The following is a 26,333-nucleotide window of genomic DNA, read 5'->3' as shown; positions in this document are numbered from 1 at the left end:
AAACACGCGTTGGGGTAGCGCCATCCTGGTTGGTCCACTCCTGGTCTGATTTTTGGTGAGTCACATCGACTATTCCACCTGCCGGTTTCTTTCCATTTGGATGTCCATTTATTTGCCAGGGTTTCTCCCTGCTGGCCGGGTGTGTATGTCCATGTTAGTGTGGGCCTTGCAGTTATTCTTAGACTTGCCTTTTTTCATTTATACTTATTGTTTATCTGCGGGTAATCTATTTTCTTACCGTACATCTATCCCGCCGATCTTATATATCAATAATTCATGACCGGAGTGTCCCTCCCAGGGTGGCGCCGTTCTTTCCTCTCCCTGCTCCTTTTTTGTTCCTTGCCTTACTGCATCTCTTGTATGTAACTTTGATGTCTTGTTATGTCATAATAAAATATTTATAATATTGATCATTTGGCATTCTGAGCTCCATTCTCTTTGTTGTTCTTATATTAAAAATAAGCATAAACAACAGTTAATTGTAATGTACAAACTCTGGAATATTGTTTAGTAAACTATTGTTTGTACATAGAAAGCACATAAAACAGTTAAAATATTTTCAGCTATGCTGCCAGATATGATTAGAGATTGGACATAAACAATGAACTACTTTCCTGTTTGTGGTTTGATTGGTTGCTTTTTAAATTTAGAATAACATTTTGTTTTTCATTCTGGATCACATTACTTTTATCTGTCTTAAATTTCAGACGCAACATGCACCAAATGACAGATGGCTTGGAGAAGCCAGGTCAAATTAGATGGCCTCTAGCAATCACCTTGGCTATTGCATGGGTGTTGGTTTACTTTTGCATCTGGAAGGGGGTTGGTTGGACAGGAAAGGTAATATAATCATCTGTGTTACCTGATTGACTCTCAAGTTTATTATTTTAATGAATTTTTTCTTTTACTTGAACATTCTTGATCAAATGTAACTAACGTTATTCTGTTTTTATAAACTAAGTCTATGCTAGATGAAGTTATAAAACACCAAAGCTGAAAATAAATAGGCCAAATATGTTAGCATATTGATTATGTATTTGGCTGCTAAGACAGAATTTTTTCCTATTTTTATTATTATTTTTGTCCATTTTTATGTAAATTGTTTTAGCCTATACTAGTTCATGAATTATGGAAATATTTTCTAAAGGGTAGAAATAAATGACTAAATTTACTAAATATAAGACCATGAAACATTTCAATATATTGCTTGTTCTAGGTACAAACTATACCCTTTTTATCACAAAAAAAATCGAAACAAAATAGGTTCAAAATTATGTTCTGAAGTAGCCATAAACCATAGCAATACATTGCCAAATAACTCTCGGTATATAAAAATCTTTCAGATTTTAAGGCCGCATGCACACGACCGTGGTGTGTTTTGCGGTCCGCAAATTGCGGAACGGCATGGACAGCCTTCAATATAAATGCCTATTCTTGTCCGCAAAGCACGGACAAGAATAGGACATGTTATATTCTTTTAGCGGGGCCATGAAACGGAGCAATGGACGGCGGCTCGGATGCGGACCAAAACAACGTCCGTTTTCATGAGGCCTAACACAGAACTAAAATGTTTAAAAAAAATGATGTTCAAATGGTTAGAACAAAGTATTAACAGATGTGGATGGGAAATCTAAAGTAACGGGTTTGTTCACCCCTGTGGACCTTTTTTGCAGACACACCCCAGCGTGGCTGGACCCAAGGTCGGAATCATACTTATCTGATCCTCGATGATGGTACACATCTCCTTCTTGGGCACTGCAGCTCTCAGGTCACCCCACGTCAACATCCAGGTTGACATGGATCATGTGACTGCTGCAGCCAATGATTGGCGGCAGCAGTGATGAGTCACCAATGCATAACGTGACCCAGTGACATGCATCCAGTTTGACGTGGGTCAAGTGGCTACTGCAGCAAATCACTGGCCAGAGACGTGACATGTCACCGATGAATCACATGACTCAGCCAAGAAAAGTTCATTGGAATATGTAGAAGCACTTACAGGTTAGGTTCTTTAGTCTGTATAGTGGTGGTGCCAGCGGTGATGGGTACCCGTCCGTAGTCCCCAAGACATCCAAGAAGCAGAAATGAACTGCAGCACTCCCAGTTCTTCAAGAAGTAGATAGTTTATTCACCAAAATGTGCTGCACATTTTGGTGAATAAACTATCTACTTCTTGAAGACCTGTGAGTGCTGCGGTTCACTTCTTCTTCTCACATGACCCAGTGACATTACGCATTAGTGACATGTCACACCTGTGGCCAGTTATTGGCCGGATGTTGACGTGAAGAGACCCAAGACCTGAGGCGTCCAAGGGAGAGCACTGGGGCCAGAATCCAGCATTAGGAATCAAGTATGAATGATTCCCACTGTGGGTTCGGCCATGCTGGGGGTCTGCAGAAAAGATCCCAGAGGTAAAGAAAAACCTTTAAGCATGTTTGGAATAGATACATGTCCATCCTAAGATTAATAAGAAATAATATAAAGGCAGACTAGATAAACCATGAGGTCTTTTTCTGATGTCAATCTTCTATGTTTCTATGTTTATGTTTCTATATTTGCTCATTTTTAGGTAGTCTACTTCTCAGCCACTTACCCCTACATCATGTTGGTCATCTTATTTTTCCGTGGTGTCACCCTTCCTGGAGCAATAGAAGGAATCTTATTTTATATCACTCCAGATTTTAGTAAACTCTCAAGTTCGGAGGTAAAAAGAAACAATTTTTAATATCTTAAATTGAATTGGTATGATCATAACAAATATTCTCATCTCGGACACAGGTGTGGCTGGATGCTGCTACCCAAATCTTTTTTTCATATGGCTTGGGACTTGGGTCCTTAATCGCCCTTGGAAGTTATAATCCATTCCACAACAATGTTTACAGGCAAGTAAAATGTTTAGCTTTTTTCTTTTAATATTGTCTTGTTTATTAGATGGCATGCTCTGTGATATAAAAAAGACTAATGTATACATGTCACAGAGCTCCTTCATGTAAGCAGCTTTCATATACAGATATAGCAAGTACCAAGTTTCAGAGTGTTTCATGCTGATGACTAGGGATGAGCGTATCGACTTCGAATGAAACATCCGAAGTCGATTCGCATAAAACTTTGTTCTAATACTGTACGGAGCAGGAGCTGCGTACAGTATTAGAATGTATTGGCTCCGATAAGTTGAAGTTATTGCTTCGCAAAGTCTTGAAAGACTTTGCGCAAGAAGTTCATAAATTAATTTTTACTGTAAATAAACATTTCCCAAACTCGGGTTCGGTTCCAAGGTACCACTTGGAATAGAACCCGAGTTCAGGAAAAGTTTTTTTACAGTAAAAATTTACTTATGAAGTTGTAGCGCAAAGTCTTGCGAGACTTCGCAAAGCAATAACTTCGGCTCATCGGAGGCAATACATTCTAATACTGTACGGAGCTCCTGCTCCGTTCAGTATTTGAACGAAGTTTTATGTGTATCGACTTCGGATGTTTCATCCGAAGTCGTTTCGCTCATCCCTACTGATGACCTATCGTCAGTATAAGGGCTCATGCACTCGGTTGTTGCCCGGCCATTCCGTGCATTGGGGGCTGCAATTTGCAGTCCCCAATGCATGGGGAACATCCATGTGGCTGCCGCAGATGTATCCAGACCCATTCAACTTGAATGGGTACATGATGTGTCCGCACAGCAAAAAAACAAAACATGTTCGATTTTTGTGTGGTGCTGAGGCACGGAGAGAAACTCCACGGAAGCACTCTGCAATACGGGCCCGGCCGGCACACGTTCGTGTGCATTAGCCGTCAGTCATCAGTATTCAATCGGTGGGAGTTTGATGCCCTGCACACCCACCAATCAGCCTCTTCACAGTTTTGGCTAGTTTCACACTAGCGCTTGCTATATCCGGCAGGCTGTTCCAGCAGGGAACAGCCTGCCAACCTCTCTGTACTGCACAGCAGTATTTGTCCGGCTAAGAATCAGCAAATTTGCGAGTTGCGGACGGATCTCCGTAACAAACTCTAGCGTGAAACTAGCCTTACCAAGCACAATGCCATTCATTGGACAGTGGCTGTGCTTAGTATCGCAGCTCAGCACCATTCACTTGAATGAGACCTCACTGGCCAAGAAGATGCCACGGTGCTCTGGTCTTCAAATTGCTGATTGTCGAGGGTGCAGGGAGCCATACCCCCACTGATCAGATACTGATGACCTATCGTTACAATAGGTCATCAGTAAAACACACTCAGGCAACCCCTTTAAAATCTGCCAAGTTGGCATCTGATGATAACTACTGTAAATAGCATCACATTGCCATCCTGTTATCTGTTCCTCCTTCCTTTTTCTTGGATCCAGACGCATTTTAGTCACACAAAATGGATAACCCTTGGTAATGATTAAGCACAATTCCCATTACAATGTACGGTATGTGTTGCACTATATTTTGTAACACTAAAATTTTATATTTCGTCCCATAGTGAATTGTGATTTATGTTTTCTAGAGATTCAATCATTGTCTGTTGCATCAATTCTGGCACAAGCATGTTTGCGGGTTTTGTCATCTTCTCCATTGTTGGATTCATGGCACACGAGACTAAAAGACCAATAGCACAAGTTGCAGCTTCAGGTATATACGCTATTGTGTGTAACTGTGTCATTCTATTTTTGCTACATGATTACTGGGGCGATCATCTTGCCTGAGCTTTGAAAAGCAGTTCTTGAGGTTATGGACAGCAGCCACATGTGCATAAGAAACCTCCATCGGAAAATATGGGAGAAAGTTGTGGGCATGCTTTGTGACTTATCACTGTGCAGGGATGATAAGGAGTTAACAGGAGCTGATCGTATCCAATTACCTACTGTCAATGACGGATCTTATAATCCTTTCCTCCAGCTTTATTGTAGACATGTTACCTAAAGGGGATCTGGACATCTCCAGTAAGTGCAGCAACCAGGAACGGGTTCACTGACTCCACTTTTAGTGCAGTGGCCGGGTCAGGTGGATAATATATCCAGTATTTGTTTGTGACGCCAATTGTAGCGTGCGCAGGGTATTATCCCAGGGCTCTTCCAAGGTCTTATAACGCACATCCCAGATTAGGAATGCCAGAGTGTTGTAATAGCCTATAATGTCTCTGTAGGGTAGTGATAATTGTGTCACAGTGTTTCCTACCTGGGTATGGCCGGACTCCTGGCTCCTGGCTCACTTGCAATAAATTTGAGTGTAGTGATAGTAGGAGTGATAGATGAATTTTGCAGAAGAAATTATGTCCAGACCTTTAGATGAAGTTCAAACGTTTCTTTACTTGAAATAACTTGCATCCAAGCTGTATACAGCTTTGATCTCTTGGTCCCAGCAGGTCTTGGCATTCATTGGCAGGAATGAGTACTTCTGCTTTAAATGTGGAGCTTGCAGGATAAAACGTCTGCTTGGTAGCTCTGTAACTATGGCAGGATTAGCTTCTGCACTTATCTAGTACCTTCTGCTTTGTGGGGACAGACTAGCTGAGGAGGAATTGGCTTCTCCTAGGCACTGGACTTATCTCCCAGGTGAATTCTCAGGGGATGCTTTCTTCCTGGAACTCTGGAGGTTGTCTGTAGTTTCTGCTTTTCTCATCCAGCTGAGCTGAAGGTGCTTAGACTGGGTATATGGCCAAGTCTCAGCCGAGACTAGGTCCTTGCTGTCTTCCCTATGCAGGGGAGCTCCACACACGCACACCCTACCCTTAGCAGGGGGTGGGCTACAATCTGACTAACTTTCTTCTCCACCCATGCTGCAGGATGTGGAACCACCCCACCTCTCCACAGAGGGGGAGCTAAGCTGGAATAATCCATTCCAGCTCAGATTCACTAAACACTAAACTATACATGCACCTGCCATTGGGTTGCTGCCTTCTGCTGGTACACCAGGCAAATTACATGAACAATTGCATTTAACATAAATTGATATGCACATTTGTGGAAGACATAATGTAAATTACATCAGATGACAGTATAAAGGCTCTCAGGAGATAGTAGCGGGGTAGAGGCGTGTAGTAACACAACTCTGGGGTGTTACATAAGCACTGTGTCAGTTGCTATATTTCATAAATCATGTTCCCTTGTTGAGGGAATCTTCTGTGCTATCCAAGTAGAGGTCCTAGTCCTGTCTATAGGATGGCTGTTGATGGAGGGTCATGTGACCAGACATATCATTCAGCCTCGACCATTCACACATACTGCCAGGGCCGCTGATAGGCCAGTACAGCTGGCCCAGTTGTACCGGGCCCGGCTGGCAGGGGGGCCCGGGCTGCCGACTCCCGACTCGTAGGGTTGCCACCCGTCCGGGATTCACCCGGACAGTCCGGGTTTGTAATCCTGTGCCCGGGTACAAGCCTTTCTTAGACCCGGGCACAGGATTATTCATTCAAACTGCAGTGTGGTCCGACCGAGACTCCGATCGCATATTTAAGCTGTCACTCCGGGTGATCAGCTGAGCGCAGCGCTCCCGAGCCTCCCCTCCTCCCTCCTCCCTCCTCCCTCCTCCAGTCTACACACTACAGTACAGTGATGCCAGGCAGCGCTGTGTTCACTCACTGTTCAGGCTCCTCCCCTCGCTCCTCCCCTGCCTCCTAGTCCCTCCCTCCCTCTCTCTGATAAGGAAGTGATGACATCAGAGAGAGAGGCAGAGGGAGCTCCGTGGGAGAAATCATTCTTCTTTTCCTCTCCAGTCCAGCTCCAGCAGCCTGCCCATGTAGTGCCCACTGTGCCCTGCCTGCAGACAACCTGACCAAGACAGTCCTGACTCTGAGTCCTGACACCTGTCCTAGTCTGTCACTCACTTCTAAAAAGGTAGAAATATAAAACATTTGAATTGTGTAATTGTATGTAACAGTGTGGGCTTCTGTCACCCCACTAAACTCTTTTTTTTTGCCTTCTTATAATCCCTATACTGCGATATATGAATACATAATGTTATTAGTCATTTTGGTTCAGTAGATAATGAATAAAACAGATTTTTATAATATGTAAATTACCTCTCTAGCAGCAGGCAGGGCGGTTACTTGCTGGTAGCATCTGCATCCTCCTATCATAATGACGCCCCCTCCTCATGTTGATTGACAGGGCCAGCGAACGCGATCGTCCTCTGGCTGGCCCTGTCTGCTATCAAGTTATTGCGCCTGCGCCGTAGCGGTCTTCAGTCGGCACAGGCGCACTGAGAGGAGGACGCTCGCTCGGCCGCTCCTTCCTCAGTGCGCCTGCGCCGGGTGTAGATGTGACGTCATTGGTGTAGGCGCACTGAGGAAGGAGCGGCCGAGCGAGCGTCCTCCTCTCAGTGCGCCTGTGCCGACTGAAGACCGCTACGGCGCAGGCGCAATAACTTGATAGCAGACAGGGCCAGCCAGAGGACGATCGCGTTCGCTGGCCCTGTCAATCAACATGAGGAGGGGGCGTCATTATGATAGGAGGATGCGGATGCTACCAGCAAGTAACCGCCCTGCCTGCTGGTAGAGAGGTAATTTACATATTATAAAAATCTGTTTTATTCATTATCTACTGAACCAAAATGACTAATAACATTATGTATTCATATATCGCAGTATAGGGATTATAAGAAGCCGAAAAAAAAAAAAAAAAAGAGTTTAGTGGGGTGACAGAAGCCCTTTAAACAGGTTTCTGAATCTGTCAATCATCAGAAAAAACGTTATGTTATGTAGCTGACTGACATTAGCGATGTGCTGATGTCAGCAGTACATAACTCCCTGCCTGCCGCTGCCGCCGTTCTCTTAAAATAAAGACTTATCATATGCTAATGAGCCTCTAGGTGCTATGAGGGCGTTCCTGCAGCACCTAGAGGCTCCGTCTATTCACCCTTTGGCAGTGGCACGCCCATGTCCAGTTGATTGACGTCCGAGTTCTCCTCTTCGTCCCGTAAATCCCGCGCCTGCGCCGAATACTAAACGGGACGGCGCAGGCGTGGGATCAGGGGCGTAACGATCGCGGTGCGACAGCGACCAAGGGTGGAGACGGGACATGGTTGGAGGCGGGACATGGGCGTGGCTGGAGGCGGGGCCTGGAAGGGGGCCCTCCCTCCCTTCTGTTCGGGTTTGGCTTGAAGAAAAGGTGGCAACCCTACTCCCGAGCCATTTTAATTTTTTTGCTGTCAGTGGGCTGGCTCCAGTAACAGCAGGCAGTGTGGGGGCGGCGCTCACTCACTGACGTCACACGCCTGCTCCTCCCACTAGGCGGCGCAGGCGCGTGACGTCAGTGAGTGAGCGCTGCCGCCCGCACTTGTTACTGGAGGGTGGAGGGAGGAGGCAGGAGCTGAATGTAAGGTAGTATTTTAGTAAAGAGATGAGCGCTGTGCCTGTGCTAAAATTAAAGTTACTGTCTGCAGCCTGCACGGCTGCACCGATTTATTAATGTATACTACTGTGAGTGGCGGGGGGGGATCTATATGGATGACGTCATGACGGCACTGTTATAGGGAGGGCGGGGGATCCGTGGATGGCACTGTTATGGGGGGGGGGTCTGTCATGTGGATGACACTTATGGGGGGGCCGGGGGGTCTGTGGATGACACTTATGGGGGGGATCTGTGGATGGCACCATTATGGAGGGGGATCTGTGGATGACACTGTTATGGGGGGGATCTGTGGATGACACTGTTATGGGGGATCTGTGGATGACACTGTTATGGGGGATCTGTGGATGACTGTTATGGGGGGGATCTGTGGATGGCACTGTTATGGAGGGTATCTGTGAATGGCACTGTTATGGAGGGGTATCTGTGGATGACACATAGCATAAGATGCTATATACGGTATGTGTCATCCACAGATCCCCCTCTATAACAGTGCCATCCACAGATCCCCCCATAACAGTGCCATCCACAGATCCCCTCCATAACAGTGCCATCCACAGATCCCCCCATAACAGTGCCATCCACAGATCCCCTCCATAACAGTGCCATCCACAGATCCCCTCCATAACAGTGCCATCCACAGATCCCCTCCATAACAGTGCCATCCACAGATCCCCTCCATAACAGTGCCATCCACAGATCCCCTCCATAACAGTGCCATCCACAGATCCCCTCCATAACAGTGCCATCCACAGATCCCCTCCATAACAGTGCCATCCACAGATCCCCTCCATAACAGTGCCATCCACAGATCCCCTCCATAACAGTGCCATCCACAGATCCCCTCCATAACAGTGCCATCCACAGATCCCCTCCATAACAGTGCCATCCACAGATCCCCTCCATAACAGTGCCATCCACAGATCCCCTCCATAAAAGTGCCATTCACAGATCCCCTCCATAACAGTGCCATTCACAGATCCCCTCCATAACAGCGCCATTCACAGACGACCCCCCAGCGCCATAAATATCACTTGTAGACAAATCTGCATGTTGTTTCAAGGCGGCGTCTGGGGAGGGGCCAAGGGCGGGGCCAGGGGTGTGGCTGAAGGAGGGATCAGGGGGTGGAGCTGAAGGGGGCCCCGTCATGTATGCTGTACGGGGCCCCATGATTTCTATCAGCGGCCCTGCATACTGCACCTACATTAAATCCCAACTATACAGATACACATAGCAAGGGCAGTGAATCTGATTGAAGGACACTAAATGATTTGCCTGGTCACATGACCACCCATCAGCAACCATCCTGGACAGGGCTTCCATGTTGACAGCACAAAAGACTTGACAACAAAGAGGCATAACATATGAACTACAGAAAATAGGACAGTATATCAACCAAGGCTATATTAGTAAGTACTGTAGTCATTAGATATTATTCACAGTTCTGATAGATATAGACATCAAATGTCAGATAGTCACTAGTGTAACTTAATTATAATGTAATCATAGAGTACCTTCACCAGTGTAAAACGTAACCTTTACTGATGATCATTAAAAATCACCCAATTTGTGCCCTTAAAAAGCAATTAACAATGAGGCTGGGCAGGACAAGGAAAGGAAAATTGTCTCACCCTCACACTTGCCCTATCAAGCTATAGGCCCTGCCTAGCAAAAACAGAATGGCTGCCCTAATATGGGCGATCCTGTGTCAGGAACCTCCTGATAGGCCCTATATGTCCCTGACAAGGGATAGATACCGCCACCCGAGAAGAGACCTAGTATGACTACAGTCCAATAGTAATGTCATAAGTCAATGCATGTATCAGAAAATAATGAAGTTGCAACAAAAATTATCGCACATAATACATATATGCTCCCAAGTAAACCAGTGGCGTCCAGGTTTTGATCACCAGTGGGAAAAAAAAGGAACACATACCATATGTCCCAGGAATGCAAACTTTGTTTTGACACATTTCTCTGAACCGTCCTCTGGGGTCAGTTCATCAGGGGACCACATATAACAAAAAAACTCCAAAAAACAAAAGATACAGGAATGGAGGCAATAATATGTGTGTGAATCAGATTATATTCTTGTAGTAATACTCAAATGATAATGGTAAATCTCATGGCCACAAAGAAAGACAATTCGCACATATTTGGGACCAAATATAATGCATCTGCATCACATACGAAATATTGATAATCAAAGTATGGCTTTCAGTAAAGTCAAAATTGCAGCAGGATAGGCCAGTAAACATAACAATTGCTATGACATAAGGGAGAGGATATGATTATACTTCCCAAAATCCTAGATGAGATGCCAAGCCTGGAGAAGGTACGATAAGGGATCAGTCTGGGTCAGCACAGGAACATTGGTTGTGCAGTGATGGCCATCTTGATGGAAAATCTGGTCTATGTGCTCCTCTTTTTTTCACTGATCAAAACCTGGATGCCACTGGTTTACTTGGGAGCATATATGTATTATGTGCGATAATTTTGTTGTAACTTTATTATTTTATGATACAAGCATTGACTTATGACTATTGGATGGTAGTCATACTAGGTCTCTTCTCGGGTGGCGGTATCTATCCCTTGTCAGGGACATATAGGGCCTATTAGAGGTTCCTGACACGGGATCGCCCATATCGAGGCAGCCATTCCGTTTTGGTAGGCAGGGCCTATAGTTTTATAGGTGTAAGTGTGGGGGTAAGTCAGTTTTTTTTTCCTTGTCCTGCCCAGCCTCATTGTTAATTGCTTTTTAAGGGCACAAATTGGGTGATTTTTAATGATCATCAGTAAAGGTTACGTTTTACACTGTGAAGGTACTCTGATGACGTCATTAGATATTAGCAAAGTTTTAAATTAGTAATTACAGCTCCTCCATCCTATTAGCAAGAATGGGAAGGACAGCTGTACTTAGTTACACTCCATCCCATTCAAGTTAATGGGACAGAGGAGGTGTAATTATACTGCTCGCTGCTGCAATGAAGTGAAGAGGAGCCCACACTTACATGAGCTGGTGGTCTCTTCAAACAGTTGATCGGTGGGGGTCTTAACCCGCTGATCTAATATTGATGACCTATCCTGAGGATAAGTCATCAATATTGAAAACTGGACAATTCCTTTAATAACATGGGACTTCTGGTTTAGTGAAAAGGGAGTAAACATATGCTATCATTTTCTTCTTACAGGACCAGGATTGGCATTTTTAGCTTATCCAGAAGCAGTCACTCAACTGCCTATTTCTCCGCTATGGGCTATCCTCTTCTTTTCCATGTTGCTGATGCTTGGAATTGACAGTCAGGTAGGTCTTCTTAATAATACGTTTTTAATTTTTTTTTAAAGAAGAACAGAAGAATAGACAAGATTTAAAAACTGAAGTATTGCAATAATAATATAAAAATTTTTTGTTCATGTACTATCATTCTAACCAAAGAAAATTGAAGCATGCACTATTTTGGTCCAATTTTCGCCCATTCTGTGAAAAAGAAATTGACTGCACATGGAGATCATCCATGTATGGTGCATTTTTCAGTGATAACTGCTAGGAGACTCTGATCTCTTCAATTTTTTAATAGACATTAAAAATGTATGATATACAGTACTGATGCCACTTGCTCAAAAAATTGACAAACAGAACACAGAAAATCCTGATTTAAAATGGAAGGAAAATCGTCAGTTTTTAATAGATGGAACATGGGCGAGTTTTACATTGCTTGTCTGAATTATCCCTTATAGTTATATTCATGGGTGCACCAATATAGTATGTAATCTTGTAACCTCTACTGGGCATGCTGTACTAAGTGGGCTTGTGAATAAGTGGAGTTTAAAGAACCGGAGTTTAAGACAAGTAGCAAGAAACTAAGGTTTGATAGATTTTCCTTGTGTGTTGTTCGCTTGATTCTAGCTAGTCCTCCAACTACAGCAGACATGGTCTAAATCTTACCTCATATTTACTGTTTGCCTTCTTTACTGTTCATCCCCATCTAAACATGTGCTCCATGCTCCATGGACAATGCTATCAAGTGTGTGTCCTGTGCAATGTATGCAAGCCTTGAAATGCCATTTAGGAGTGAATACATTTGCACTAGATGAAATCATGTTGCATATTTGGAAGCCCAGATCTTGTATCTAAATAAGCAGCTTGAAATACTTAGGGGCATTGCAGACCTGGAGAGAGGCTTAGACCTCACTGTGCAGGCACTGACTGGGGTCAGTGAAATCGAGGTGGGAGGAGGAGGACAAGATCAGGACTATCAGGTCAGCAGTTGGGTTAATGTAAGAAGAAAGGGTAGGTGGAAAAGTGCCAGGGAGGCTAGTCCTGAGTAGTGTCGAGCGCGAATATTCGAATTGCGAATTTTTTTCTCGAATATCGCAATTTCGAGATTTCGCGAATATTTAGAATATCGTTCTATATATTCGCGAAATCGAATATTCTTTTTTTTTTTTTTTTTTTTTTTTATTATTATATTCTTTTCTCTCCCACTTCCCTAAAGTGGTTCTTACCTGTCCTTTGGATTCCTGGCTTCCTGGCTGCTCCAGTCAGTGGCGTTTTCAACTTACTGCTATATTCCATATTAGCTAAATTACAATCTAATCTATATGTGTATTTTACGAAATTTCGCAATAGTCGCAATTGCGATGCGAGTAATATAACACAAAATATTCGCATGAAGATTTCAACTTAGCACTGCTATACTCCATATTCTAGCCTAATATGGAATATAGCTGTGCTAAGTTGAAATCTTCATGCGAATATTTAGTGTTATATTAGTCGCATCGCAATTTCGACTTTTTCAAATGTTCTTAATATTGCTCTAACTTCGTCTTTTAGAAATTTCGTAATATTGCTCTAACTTCGTCTCTTAGAATATTACGAATATTCTAAAAGACGAAGTTAGAGCAATATTACGAAATTTCGTAAAATACACATATAGATTGTAATTTAGCTAATATAGTGCTATAATCCCTTTTTTTTCCTGTAATTTTTTTTTGCCTCTTCTGAACTTAAGTTTTGTAAAATATGTACACTATTAAAAATTATTACTATAGCAGTATATTAGCTTAAATACAATCTATGTGTATTTTACGAAATTTCGTAATATTGCTCTAACTTCGTCTTTTAGAATATTACGAATATTCTAAAAGACGAAGTTAGAGCAATATTAAGAACATTTGCAAAAGTCGAAATTGCGATGCGAGTAATATAACACGAAATAGTCGCATGAAGATTTCAACTTAGCACAGCTATATTCCATATTCTAGCCTAATATGGAATATAGCAGTGCTAACTTAGCACAGCTATATTCCATATTAGGCTAAAATATGGAATATAGCAGTGCTAAGTTTAAATCTGCATGCGACTATTTCGTGTTATATTACTCGCATCGCAATTTCGACTTTTGCAAATGTTCTTAATATTGCTCTAACTTCGTCTTTTAGAATATTCGTAATATTCTAAGAGACGAAGTTAGAGCAATATTACGAAATTTCGTAAAATACACATATTAGCCTAGCCATAGTCATTAGCATAGGAACGTTGCCTTATACTATCAAGATAAATATTCGCAATATGCGAAAAAATAATTTCGCGATAATTGGAATAATTGCGAATATTCGATTTCGACGAATATAACACGAATATTCATGCGAATATTCGCGAAATATCGCGAAATCGAATATGGCACCTCCCGCTCATCACTAGTCCTGAGCTGGAACATGATAGTAAATATGCCAGTATGGCTGATATTAGGGATGAAAGCCCAGGGCCAGCAACACTGCAGCAGGCCGTTTCTCCTAGCAACCAGGAGGATGACCGCTGCAGGAAGAATGTGAAAAGTAGTAAAGCAAATGTTAGACAGATGCTGGTGGTAGGGGACTCTATTATTAAGAGGACAGACAGGGTCATCTGTCGCCGAGACCGTGAATGCTGAACAGTGTGTTGTCTTCTGGGTGCTTGGGTTCGGCATATTGCGGATCGGATTGACAGATTGTAGGGTGGGGCTGGGGAAGACCCGGCGGTCATGGTACACCTTGGCACCAATGACTAAGTCAGGGGGAGATGCAAGGTCCTTAAAAATGATTTTAGGGAACTAGGAGAGAAGCTCAAGTCCAGGACCTCCAAGGTAGTGTTTTCAGAAATAATAGCAGTGCCATGAGCGTCACCAGAGAGACAACGGGATCTTAGGGAGTTTAATATGTGGCTCAGACACGGGTGCAGGAAGGAAGGGTTTGGGTTCATGGAGAACTGGGCCAACTTCTGAGATGGTTACAGGCTGTACAGTAGGGACGGGCTGCACCTTAATGGGGAGGGTGCAACTGCCCTGGGGGAAAAAATGGTTAGATGGCTGGAGGAGCTTTTAAACTAGGATCTAGGAGGAGGGTGGGGGGATCATACTAATAAGGGGGTAGATAGTGTAGATAGAGAGTGGGATATAGGAGGGAACAGTGGGGATTTAGTGGATGCTGGGGTTAGTGAGGAAAGTAGGGAGAAGAATGGGCATAACTATACACTTAAGAAAAATAGAACTGCTGGTAACAAGAACCTGTTACATACAAACATCAACCAAGGTAACCAAAAAATCCTGGATACTCACTTTACAGGTAATAGTAATTTAAAATGTATTTTCACAAATGCCAGAAGTCTAGCTAGCAAAATGGGGGAGCTGGAGGCTATGGTACTAGAAGACCACATAGATGTAGTTGGTGTGGCTGAGATATGGTTGGACTCTTCGCATGACTGGGCTGTTAATATTGAGGGTTTTACACTATTTAGCAAAGACACGGTCAATAGAAAAGGTTGTGGTGTGTGCCTGTATGTGAGGAGTGATCTGAAGACAAGTGTGAAAGAGGCAATTGTGGGTGAGGACGGTGAGGATGTGGAGACCATATGGGTGGAATTTCAAAGGAATATAAACACTGAAAAAATAATACTTGGTGTAATCTATAGACCCCCTAACATCAGAGAGTAAGTAGAAACGCAACTGTATAACCAAATTGAGCGGGTGGCACAGGCTGGTACAGTGGTCATAATGGGAGATTTTAACTTCCCAGGCATTGACAGGGGTCATGGTTCTGCCTTAACCACAAAGGGGAGAAGATTTGCTGCAGAACAACTTGATGGGCCAGTTTGTAGAAGCTCCCACTAGGGGCAATGCTCTGTTGGATCTGGTAATTTCTTATGATGCAGAGCTTGTTGGAAATGTTACTGTTCAATAAAACACTAGGCAACAGTGACCACAATATAATTATATTCCCCCTAAACTATATGAAGCAAACTCTGTCAGGCAGAGCAAAGACACAGAATTTTAAAAAGGCCAATTTCCCTGGGTTGAGGGCAGCATTTCAGGGCATAGACTGGGAGCAGCTACTGTCACATAATAATACTAAGGATAAATGCGTGAGCTTTAAATCCACATTGAGTAATTGCACTAAAAATGTATTCCTTTAAGTAACAAGTATAAATGGCTAAAATTAAACTCTCCATGGCTTATAGCTACTGTAAAATGGGAAATAAAAGACCAAAAAAAAGGGCATTTAAAAATGCTAATCTGAAGGGTCAGATGTAGCATTTGAAGTTTAGAAAGGGCTTAATAAAATCTGTAAAAAGGAGATAAAATTAGCAAAAATACAAAATGAACAGCAGGTGGCAAAAAAGAGCAAAACTAATACCCAAAAATTCTTTAAATATATAAAATGCTAAAAAACCAAGGTCTGAGCAGGTAGGTCCCCTAAATAATGGTAAAGGGGGGTTAGTCACTAAAGAGAAGGAAAAGGCAGAGTTACTAAATGTTTTTTTTTTAGCTATGTATATACAAAAGAAGAGAAAGGAACTGATATCTGTGGTGCTGGAGCTGTTAGTACATCCAGTAATATACTCAATTGGCTAACTGTAGATATGGTCCAAGATAAGATAAATAAGGTAAATATGAGCAAGACTCCAGGTCCAGATGGATTACACCCAAGAGGGCTTAAAGAGCTCAATTCAGTCACTGCTGTGCCCCTGTTATAATTTTAAAAGATTCTCTAGGTACTGGTACAGTGAGAAGTGATTGGCGCAAGGGAAAGGTGGTGCCCATGTTCAAAAAAGGATCTAGGTCCTCCACAGGTAAGACCAGTTAGTTTAACTTCTGTTGTCGGAACATTTTTTGAAGGACTCTTAAGGACTATATACAGGAGTCAAACTAACCTGTAATATTATTAGTGATAACCAACATGGGTTTACCAAGGACAAAAGTTGTCAGACTAACCTGATGTGTTTTATGAGGAGGTGAGTGGTAGCCTGGACAGAGGGGCGGCTGTGGATGTAGTGTATCTGGATTTTGCAAATCTTTTGATACTGTCCCTCATAGACATTTAATAGGTAAAGTAAGGTCTATAGGCTTGGAAACTATAGTCTTTAATTGGATTGAAAACTGGCTGAAGTACCGTGTCCAGAGAGCTGTGGTCAATGATTCCTATTCAGAATGGTCCCCTATTCAGTGGTCTACCCCAAGGTTCAGTGCTGGGTCCTCTATTACTTAATTTATTTATTAATGATATCAAGGACAGGATTAATAGCACCATTTCTACTTTTGCAGATGACACTAAGCTATGTAGTACTGTACAGTCTATGGAAGATGTTCATAAACAACAAGCTGGCTTGAACACTCTGAGTAATTGGGCATCAACTTGGCAAATGAGGTTAAATGTGGATAAATGTGCTTCATATGTCCTAGGGGATGTAACACTGGGGGAGTCACTTATAGAGAAGAATTTGGGTGTCCTTGTAAATTATAGATTGAATAACAGCATACATTGTCAGTCAGCTGCTTCTAAGGCCACGAGGATATTGTCATGCATTAAACGAGGCATGGACTCGTGGGCAGGGATGTAATACTACCAATCTACAAAGCGTTGGTGCGGCCTCATCTGAAATATGCAGTTCAGTTCTGGGCACCAGTCCATAGAAAGGATGCACTGCAGCTGGAAAAGTACAGAGGAGAGCGACTAAACTGATAAGGGGCATGGAGGGTCTTAGTTATGAAGAAAGATTAAAAGAACTGAATTTATTTAGTCTTGAGAAGAGATTTCTATAGGGGGACATGATTAACCTATACAAATATATAAATGGGCCATACAAAAAACTGTTCCATGTAAAATGCCCTCAAAAGACAAGGGGGCACTGTCTCCGACTGGAGAAGAAAAAGTTCAGTCTCCAGAAACCTCAAAACTTCTTTACTGTAAGAACGGTGAATCTGTGGAATACAGTAAACCTCATCAGGACGTGGTCACAGAAGGAACAGTGGACAGTTTTAAAAAGGATTTCGATTAATTCTTAAAAGTAAAAAACATTAATGCTTATGAAAACTTAGAAATCTGAGTCTCATTTTGTTCTGGGATTCGCGTCCTGATCTATCCTTTGGTTGAACTTGATGGACTTATGTCTTTTTTCAACCGCATTAACCATGTAACCACTATGTACATTGTTATTTTTCTCATGCTTTCCCAGTTTGAGATTTGGAATCCAATTCCATGAGGACTGTCTTATCTAATAGGAAACTTTGCAAGATCACTAACCATGCCGTTTCTAAGTGCAGCAAAAGTTAGTGATAGCCAACCAGAGTTCCCTTATACTGCATTTTGATTGCCCAATTGTTTGTCAGATTATGAGGGAACAATATTCCTAAAAACGTTTGTTCCTGATAATCTGCCTGTGTAAAGGAGCCACAGATCACGAGATAACCAAGCAAAATGCTCTCTTATTGAGGGAAATGATCTGTGGTGTGGACACCTCAATCATTTTCTCTGGGCAGCAAATCATGCTGTTTAAACAGCACTCTGCTGCTGAAAAACAATGAAACTGTATGAGCATGAGTGATGGGAGTAGCCATCGCTCATCCTCATAGAGTAGAGGTGATCACTGCATGTGAATGCAGCTCTTGATCTCCAATAACAAGCAGGCAATTGTTGAGAAGGAACGCTTCCTTTCCGACAGTTCTCTGTTCATTAGTGCTGTATAAATTCACCTTTGACTCTGTTTCCATCTGCATCCACCTTTGGTTATTTAAGACTGCACTCTTTTTCCAATTAACATAATAGACACATCATCAGAACCCAATGGAACTCATTATGGATCAATGGGATCAGTTAAATGCTGCTGGTACAGAATCTGTCATGCAACAAATCTGGCCACGCATTATGGTTTAATTTTCAAAATAGAAACCATGACGTAATTGTGAAATGAGCTTCAGTTTGCATACAAATGTGTTATGAAATGATAATCCCTCTAAGAAATAACTTTCCCAGTGCAAAAAGTAAGAACATAAAGGGGCACATTTATTAATTAGTCTTAATAAAGATCCTGTGCTGGCGGTGGTTCCGCCAAAGTTATGAAGACATGCAGGCCTCTTCATAACTTCGGCCAATCCTCCGCCAGTTCTAAATGTAAAAAAAAACACGGGTGGACAGCACTCCTTAGTAATGATGCTGCAGGTGCTCGTCTCCGAGGGAGGTGGTAAAAAGCCCCCCAATATTAAAAACTTGTAGATGTCCAAAAAAATAAAAAAATGCAGACAGCTCGTCCAAAAGGTGGATTTTTATTCCAGATGCAACGTTTCGGCTTAGTGATAGCCTTTGTCAAGTTCTAAATGTAAGACAGCTTCTGAGTAGGGATGAGCGAACACCTGGAAGTTCGGGTTCGCCGAGTTTGGCCAACATAGTTCGGGTTCGGACCCGAATTTGACCCCGAACCCGAACCCCATTGAAGTGAATGGGGACCCGAACTTTGGGGCACTAAAATGCCTGTAAAATAGTCATAGTAAGGGCTAGAGGACTGCAAAGGGAAACAAAATTGCCCTGCAAACAAATAAGAAAAACATAGAATAGAAAAAAAAAATTATAATAATCTTGAACTAGGAGGCAGAGGTCAAAGTGGAGTAGGAGGTTGAGGAGTAGGTGGACGTGTAGGTAGAAACAGTGGTTGAGGAGGAGGAGTTAGCCAACACTATTTTGTTGTTTTTTATTTTTATTTCCTTTCTTTTTTTTTTGTATTTAAATTTTTTTATAATTTTGGGAAGACCCCAAAACATTGGGAAATAGAAAAGAAAATGAAAAGAGAAAGTACACTGGAGTATAACAATGGCTGGATAAGGCCGGTATACATGTCTATTTTGCACAAGGTACGGACAAGTCCTGTGGGATCCATGCCTGGTTCATTTTAATGAACGTGAGCTTGTCCACATTGGCTGTGGACAGGTGGCTGTGCTTTTCTGTGATCACCCCCCCTGATGTGCTAAACACACGTTTGGACAATACACTGGCTGCAGGGCAGGCCAGCACCTCAAAAAGATAAAGGGCAAGCTCAGGCCATGTGCCCAATTTGGAGACCCAGAAGTTGAATGGGGCAGACCCATCAGTCAGTACGTGTAGGCATGTGCACACATACTGTTCCACCATGTTGCTGAAATGCTGCCTCCTGCTAAGACGTTCTGTATCAGCTGGTGGTGCTGGTTGTTGTGGCGCGCTGACAAAGCTTTTCCACATTTCGGCCATGATAACCCTCTGTTCTGAGATGCTGGCGGTGCCCCAGCTGCGTTGGCGACTTCTTCCTACTCCTCTGCCTTCGCCTTGTGCTTCCACTGAGCACCTGCTGGCAGGTGGGAATGCCATCAGCAGCGCATCTACCAGCGCACGCTTGTACTTGCGCATCTTCCAATCACGCTCCAGTGACGGAATTAAGGACGGCACGCTGTCCTTGTAGCGAGGATCCAGAAGGGTGGCCACCCAGTAATCAGCACTAATTAGAATGTGGGCAACTCGGCGGTCAATGAGCAGGCACTGCAGAATGTAGTCACTCATGTGTGCCAGGCTTCCCATAGGCAACGACAAGCTGTTCTCTGTGGGAAGTGTATTGTCTGTGTCCTTTGTATCCCCCCAGCCACGCTCCAGGGATGCCCATGACCTGCTTTGGGTGCCACCTATTGTGAACACAGTTCCTCCTCATCATCATCATCATCCTCCTCCTCCTCCTCATCCTCCAGAACTGTGTCCTGGCTGGACAGTTGTGTACCTGGCCTCTGTTGGTGCAGGAACCCACCCTCTGAGCCATGACTGGCCTGATAACTGTGGAAATGATCCCTCTTCCTCCTCCTCTTCCTCTTGTGCCACATCCTCTTCCATCATCGCCCAAAGCATTTTTCAAGGAGACATAGACGTGGAATAGTAACGCTGAGGACGGCGTCATCGACACTGGCCATGTTGGTGGAGTACTCGAAATAGCGCAACACGGCACACACTTCCCGCATGGAGGCCCACTCGTTGGTGGTAAAGTGGTTCTGTTCCTCAGAGAGACTCACCCGTGCATGCTGTGCTCCATAGCACATCAATGCTCCTGTCTGTACCAGCACTGTTCTGCTAAAGCCTGGCGTAGATATGGGTAGTGCAGCAAGTACATAATAATACTTTGCTCTAGCCCTGCGCCCGCTTGCTCTGCTAGACCATTCAACATGCAAGGCTGTAGCAGCACGGAACAGGCAGGCGCAGGATAGGAGCTCAATATAGCACAATGCTTCCCTAACTGTGCCCACTCTGCTTAAAGGGGTTGTGCAGCATTTACATATTGATGACCTATCCTTAGAATAGTTCATCAATATCTACTCAGTGGGGGGCACCTCCACCGCACTGTTCGAAGACTCATGAGAGCACTACTTCTTCTCCAAGATTACACTTGGCATCGCCTTGGAAGTCTCAGCGGTGCAGTGTAATTACAAGTGCTTTTTCCATTTGCTTGAATGGGATGAGCACTTGTAATTACATTGCGCCACTGCTGCCAGCGAGATGATGCGCAGTGTAATTTTGAAAAGTAAGCAGTGCTCTTACAAATAGCTTATTGGCGGGGGTGCCGGGAGTCTGACCCCCAATGATGACTCTACCCTGAGAATAGGTCATCAATATTAATGGCTGCACAACCCCCTTAAACCTGGCATAGCACATGTATGCCAGGCTTTAGGAGAGCAACGTTGGTGCAGACAGGAGAAGCGATGTTCCATGGAGCTCCCTTATGCAACAGTGCACGGAAGTATGGATTGCCTATAGCTGTTGCCTATATTGCATGGAAAATAATAAAATAAATGAAGTATGTTAGAAAATATCATTTTAGGTCATTTACAGTATGTTTTAATAAACTTTATTTATAGGTTTATATACATTTTGGGCTTTGAGAAAGCACTGATACAATTACAATGTCACTAAAACATGATGATTTATGATGCTCCGAAGTGACCATGCCATTGCTTCACATATGAGCGCACAGGAGTCTTGACAAGTGCTGCAGTCATTTTCTGAATAGTTGTCAAGTCATATGAGGAAAGTAGGTCGCTATATGCCTCGGGAACTGAGACGATCAGTGAGAAAAAAAATATTTCAACAATAATGTCTGAAGTATATATAATTATCCGGAGTTCTTATGGAATATAGACTTATTGTAAATGACTCCGTAGACAAATCTACATTTTAGCTGCTTACAAATGTTAAGATCTAAGTGCAACACGTGAAGAAGGAACATTAGATTTCCTAATAAGCCTGGCAGCGACTAAATACAGTATGACAAGTCTTATTAGTCATATTACTGATTGCACATCTTGGTCTTAGAAGATTACAGTGTTCATCCAGTTATGTATGTTTTTACATTACTGAATACTCCTGGGCCTCAATGCAAAATATGGGATGCTCCGCACCTACCATGTACCATTTATAATAGTGGTGTCTTTATCTGCAACATAGAGGCCTTTTGCCCTCTCTAGCACCAAGGATAAGGTGCAGCTTTTTCCTATGCACCCCCTTTAGCTTTGCCCCTTTTACATTTATGTTTGGATTCATCCACTATCTGGAGATTCAGCACCCTGCCTAAGCTGTTTCAAGGCACCACACTGAGCCAGCCAGAATCCTAATCTGTACTGATGAGGAGGCAAGCACCCTGCAACATGTGTCTACAGATGGATACCTGGCTTCATTATATTCTCTTGTCAAATCCCAAGGCTTGTTGGAAAGCTGTGTCTTGACTCATAGTGAATCACTTCCAGTAGGTGGCACTGGAAAGATGCTTCTCTTTCTTGGATATATCTCTTAGCATATTAGTTTCCTGTGGAGGATTGTCAATAGATCTCCATACAGAACTGGCCTCTTTAAGGAGATTCTGCACCCTGCCTAAGCCACTTTCAACAGTTGTGGCGAGAGACAAAAATGGGGAGAGGCGCTCATAGGGTGGTGGGTATCGATAATATGGTTTAAAGAAATGGATGGAGTATGCTCACCTTTTGGTGTTGTGCGTGTGTGCGCACAACGTCCATAGGGGCAGGTCCACAGAGAGAGGGAGGGGGGGGGGGGTCATTGCCGCCAGTACCCGTTCGGTCCCTTTGGATGGAGTTGCCAAAAACTCCTAGGGACTGTGGAGGAAGTAGTGGGTGGTTTGTGTGCTGGCACACGGTAGGGTACTTCTTTGGCGCACAAAAGACGACCTCAATTGGGGAACGTTTGGTTTAATAGCTGTTTATTGTGCAGTAGACTACTGCACAATAAACAGCTATTAAACCAAACGTTCCCCAATTGAGGTCGTCTTTTGTGCGCCAAAGAAGTACCCTACCGTGTGCCAGCACACAAACCACCCACTACTTAAGCCACTTTCAAGGCATCGCACTGAGCCAGCCAGAATCCAACTCTATAATGATGAGGGGCAAGCACCCTAAAACAGCTGTCTATGGATTGATATCTGGCTTGGACGTATTTCCTTGTCAAATCTCAAGGCTTTTTGGAAAGGAGGATCTTGACTCATAAGGAGGAACTTCCAATAGGTGGTTCTGGATAGATGGTTCTCCTTATTGGGAGATACCTCTTTGCATATTCTTTTCCCATAGAGCATTGCCGGTAAGTCTCCATACCAGAGAGTACCTCCAGAGATTCAGCAGCCTGCCTAAACCTATTATCAAGGTTGAAAATGTTCTGCATTTTTTGCTGGCTCACAGTTCGCACAGATATTTGTATTCTGGGAAGTTCTTTTTTAAATCAATAGCTATACTATAGCAGAAAAATAGCTAACTACTAGCAGCTCAGTTTGGGATATGTCACCTGCTGACTTTCTAGAAGTAGGCAGCAGAATTGTGATTGCAGCTGTGGACTGTACTGTTATTAAGGACCAGTACAAGATAAGAGATGTAATGTTCAAACCACTTTCAACCAGTACATTTGACCACCATGCATACAGTATAGGACCGGTATGTGTCATCCTTTCTCGTTTTAACTGTATATATGATACTTTGCAGCGATGCATTAATGCATTAAATGTTTTCTTGGAATTTGAATACCCTTCAATGATTTCAAACTGCACCCTTTATTAGAACTATGGGTATGCCTGTCCAGCTCAGCAGATAATATTACATTGTAGACTTGCACATATTCCCTCTATTCTACTATGGTGCTTTACAAGCAGTTCCTGTTTCAGATTTGCTCTTACAAAATGTCTTTCACCTCACTGCACCTTTCAGATTGAAATAATACTGCCTGGAATGCATTCTCTATGTTACTATTTTGGACTGACAGAGGGATGAGCAATTGTGGAAAAAAAAAAGCCAAAGATTGGCCTAAGGCTATATGCTTCTGGCACTGTCAAAGCAGGAGGGGAAGAGGATGGAGTTGTTGGTTCAGTTTCAAATGATAGAAGAAATTCATGGTCAGGATAAGTAGTGTTATAATATAGCAGTGCGCTTCTTTTATGAAGAATGAATCTTGTTTTTTTTTTAAAGCAGTGAAGAAGATGCAATTTGTATTGTTGTTGAAAGGGCATTCATAGACCCTAATAAATCAAGTTTGTATAGTGCAGAAAAATATATAAAATGTATGTCTGCCTTAAATTTGGTTGTCACAAAGCATATTATACTGTACTTATGTCCAATGTAAAATATCAGCATATTGGTGTGCAGTACCCCAGACTTTTCAATATCTACAATTGTTTAATGATTAATATGCAGTGTAATGTGATGCTATGCCATTTATTCTAGGGGGGGGGATAATAGTTAGCAATGGTTGGCAGGAACAGGGTTAACCACCCTGTTCCTCCCCTCTTGGTAGGAGTGGGCTGGTTCTACTTCCTGCAAGGTAGGAGCGTTTAGGTCTAAAGAGACATAGAAAGGAGAAGAGAGAGAGTTTCTGTTAGTTATGAAGGAAGGGGGGGGGGGGGGCAATTGAGGAAGCACATGCAGAGCTCCCTTTCCCAAGAACCATATCTTATCCCCCTATGAGGGAAACTGAGGAACCAGATATTCTTTTGCTATGAGAGAAATTTAATCCTGTCTCAAGAAAACGCTTGGGAGACAAGACAGCAGAGTGAGCTGTCAGATTATAGCTTTACAGAACCCAATCTGGCAGCCATTTTACATTCTGTTTTTTGCCAGTGTAGGGAGATGTTGCTGTGTGGAGCAGGGACAGGCTGTTAGGGACACCAAATGCTAGCTAATAGGGCCACAACAATCCTTTTAAGGACTGGTATAGGTGGGCTATCGATAGGTGTGATATACTGAGGGGTGTTATATACTTATAATATACTTTCTAACATTTGTATTGTGCAGCAGTTGTGTGCGGTTCTGCTGCGATACTGCAGCTATATAGAGGGACAAACGCTATTGGAATAACTAATTACAACTGGTGTGATATACCTGTTGACGCCCCAAAAAATTTATTGAGGGGTGTGATATACCTATAATATACTTTCTAACATACAAAGTATATTATAATTAATTTGTATTGTGCAGCAGTTGTGTGCGGTTCTGCTGCAATACCTCAGGTATATAGAGGGACAAGAGTTATTGGAACAACTATTTGCTATTTGTGATATACCTGTTGCCCCAAAAAAAATGATTGAGGGGTGCGATATACCTACTTCCACAAAATACTGATTAAGGGGTTTGATATTCCTGCTTCCACAAAATACTGATTGAGGGGTGCGATATACCTGCTTCCACCAAATATTGATTCAGGGGTTCTATATACCTGTTTCCACAAAATACTGATTGAGGGGTGCGATATACCTGCTTCCACCAAATATTGATTCAGGGGTTCTATATACCTGTTTCCACAAAATACTGATTGAGGAGTGCGATATACCTGCTTCTACAAAATACTGATTAAAGGGATTAAAGGGATTCTGTCACCTCTTTTTACCCTATAGAGATGCGGACATGCACGGCTAGATCGCCGCTAGCATGTCCGCAATATACCTGTCCCATATCTCTGAGTGGTTTTATTGAGTGTAAAAAAATATTTTATATATATGTAAATCAGCCTGGTAAGGAGCCCAAGGGGCTGTAATAACCGTTCTAGAGCCCTAGCCACGCACCCCCTGTGAAGGAGCCCAGCACCGCCTGTATCCAAGAAACCCCTCCTTGTTCACTAAGTCAGATCGCCGTAATATCGTGGTGCGCAAGCTTGTGCATGCGCAGTTCTTTCACTGAGGCTATTACCAGCACAGGGAAGGAACACTATGCCGACACTGCGCATGCGCGAGCTCGCGCATCGCGAGATTACAGCGATGTGACTTTGCGAGAAAGGAGGAGATTTGTGGATACAGGCGGTGCTGGGCTCCTTCACAGGGGGGCATGGCTAGGCTCCAGAATGGTTAGTACCCGCCCTTGGGCTCTTACCAGGCTGGGTTTACATATATATAAAATCATTTTTTCACTCAATAAAACCACTCAGAGATATGGGACAGGTATATTGCGAACATGCTAACGGCGATCTAGCCGTGCATGTCCGCATCTCTATAAGGTAAAAAGAGGTGACAGAATCCCTTTAAGGTGTTCTATATAACTGCTTCCACAAAATACTGATTGCGGGGTGTGATATGCCTGCTTCTACAAAATACTGATTGAGGGGTTCTATATACCTGCTTTAACAAAATACTGATTAAGGGGTTTGATACACATGCTTCCACAAAATACATATTGAGTGGTGCAATATACCTGCTTTCACAAAATATTGATTC

At 43.0% G+C, this 26,333-nt stretch overlaps 1 protein-coding gene across 1 annotated transcript in view; it reads left to right on the top strand.

Annotated features, from left to right (window-relative positions):
- Window positions 1-26,333, top strand: part of SLC6A1 (solute carrier family 6 member 1) — a 153,819-nt gene that overhangs the window by 116,409 nt on the left and 11,077 nt on the right. The window contains exons 5-9 of the mRNA XM_040406929.1: window positions 708-840; window positions 2,570-2,704; window positions 2,779-2,882; window positions 4,483-4,607; window positions 11,515-11,627. Of these exons, the coding sequence (XP_040262863.1) occupies window positions 708-840; window positions 2,570-2,704; window positions 2,779-2,882; window positions 4,483-4,607; window positions 11,515-11,627 (610 nt within the window). The remainder of the gene's footprint in view (window positions 1-707; window positions 841-2,569; window positions 2,705-2,778; window positions 2,883-4,482; window positions 4,608-11,514; window positions 11,628-26,333) is intronic.

Source organism: Bufo bufo, chromosome 9, assembly GCF_905171765.1.
Source record: "Bufo bufo chromosome 9, aBufBuf1.1, whole genome shotgun sequence".
NCBI lineage: Eukaryota > Metazoa > Chordata > Amphibia > Anura > Bufonidae > Bufo > Bufo bufo.
The sequence above is the reverse complement of the archived record's forward strand: the minus strand, read 5'-3'. Positions and strand labels throughout refer to the sequence as shown.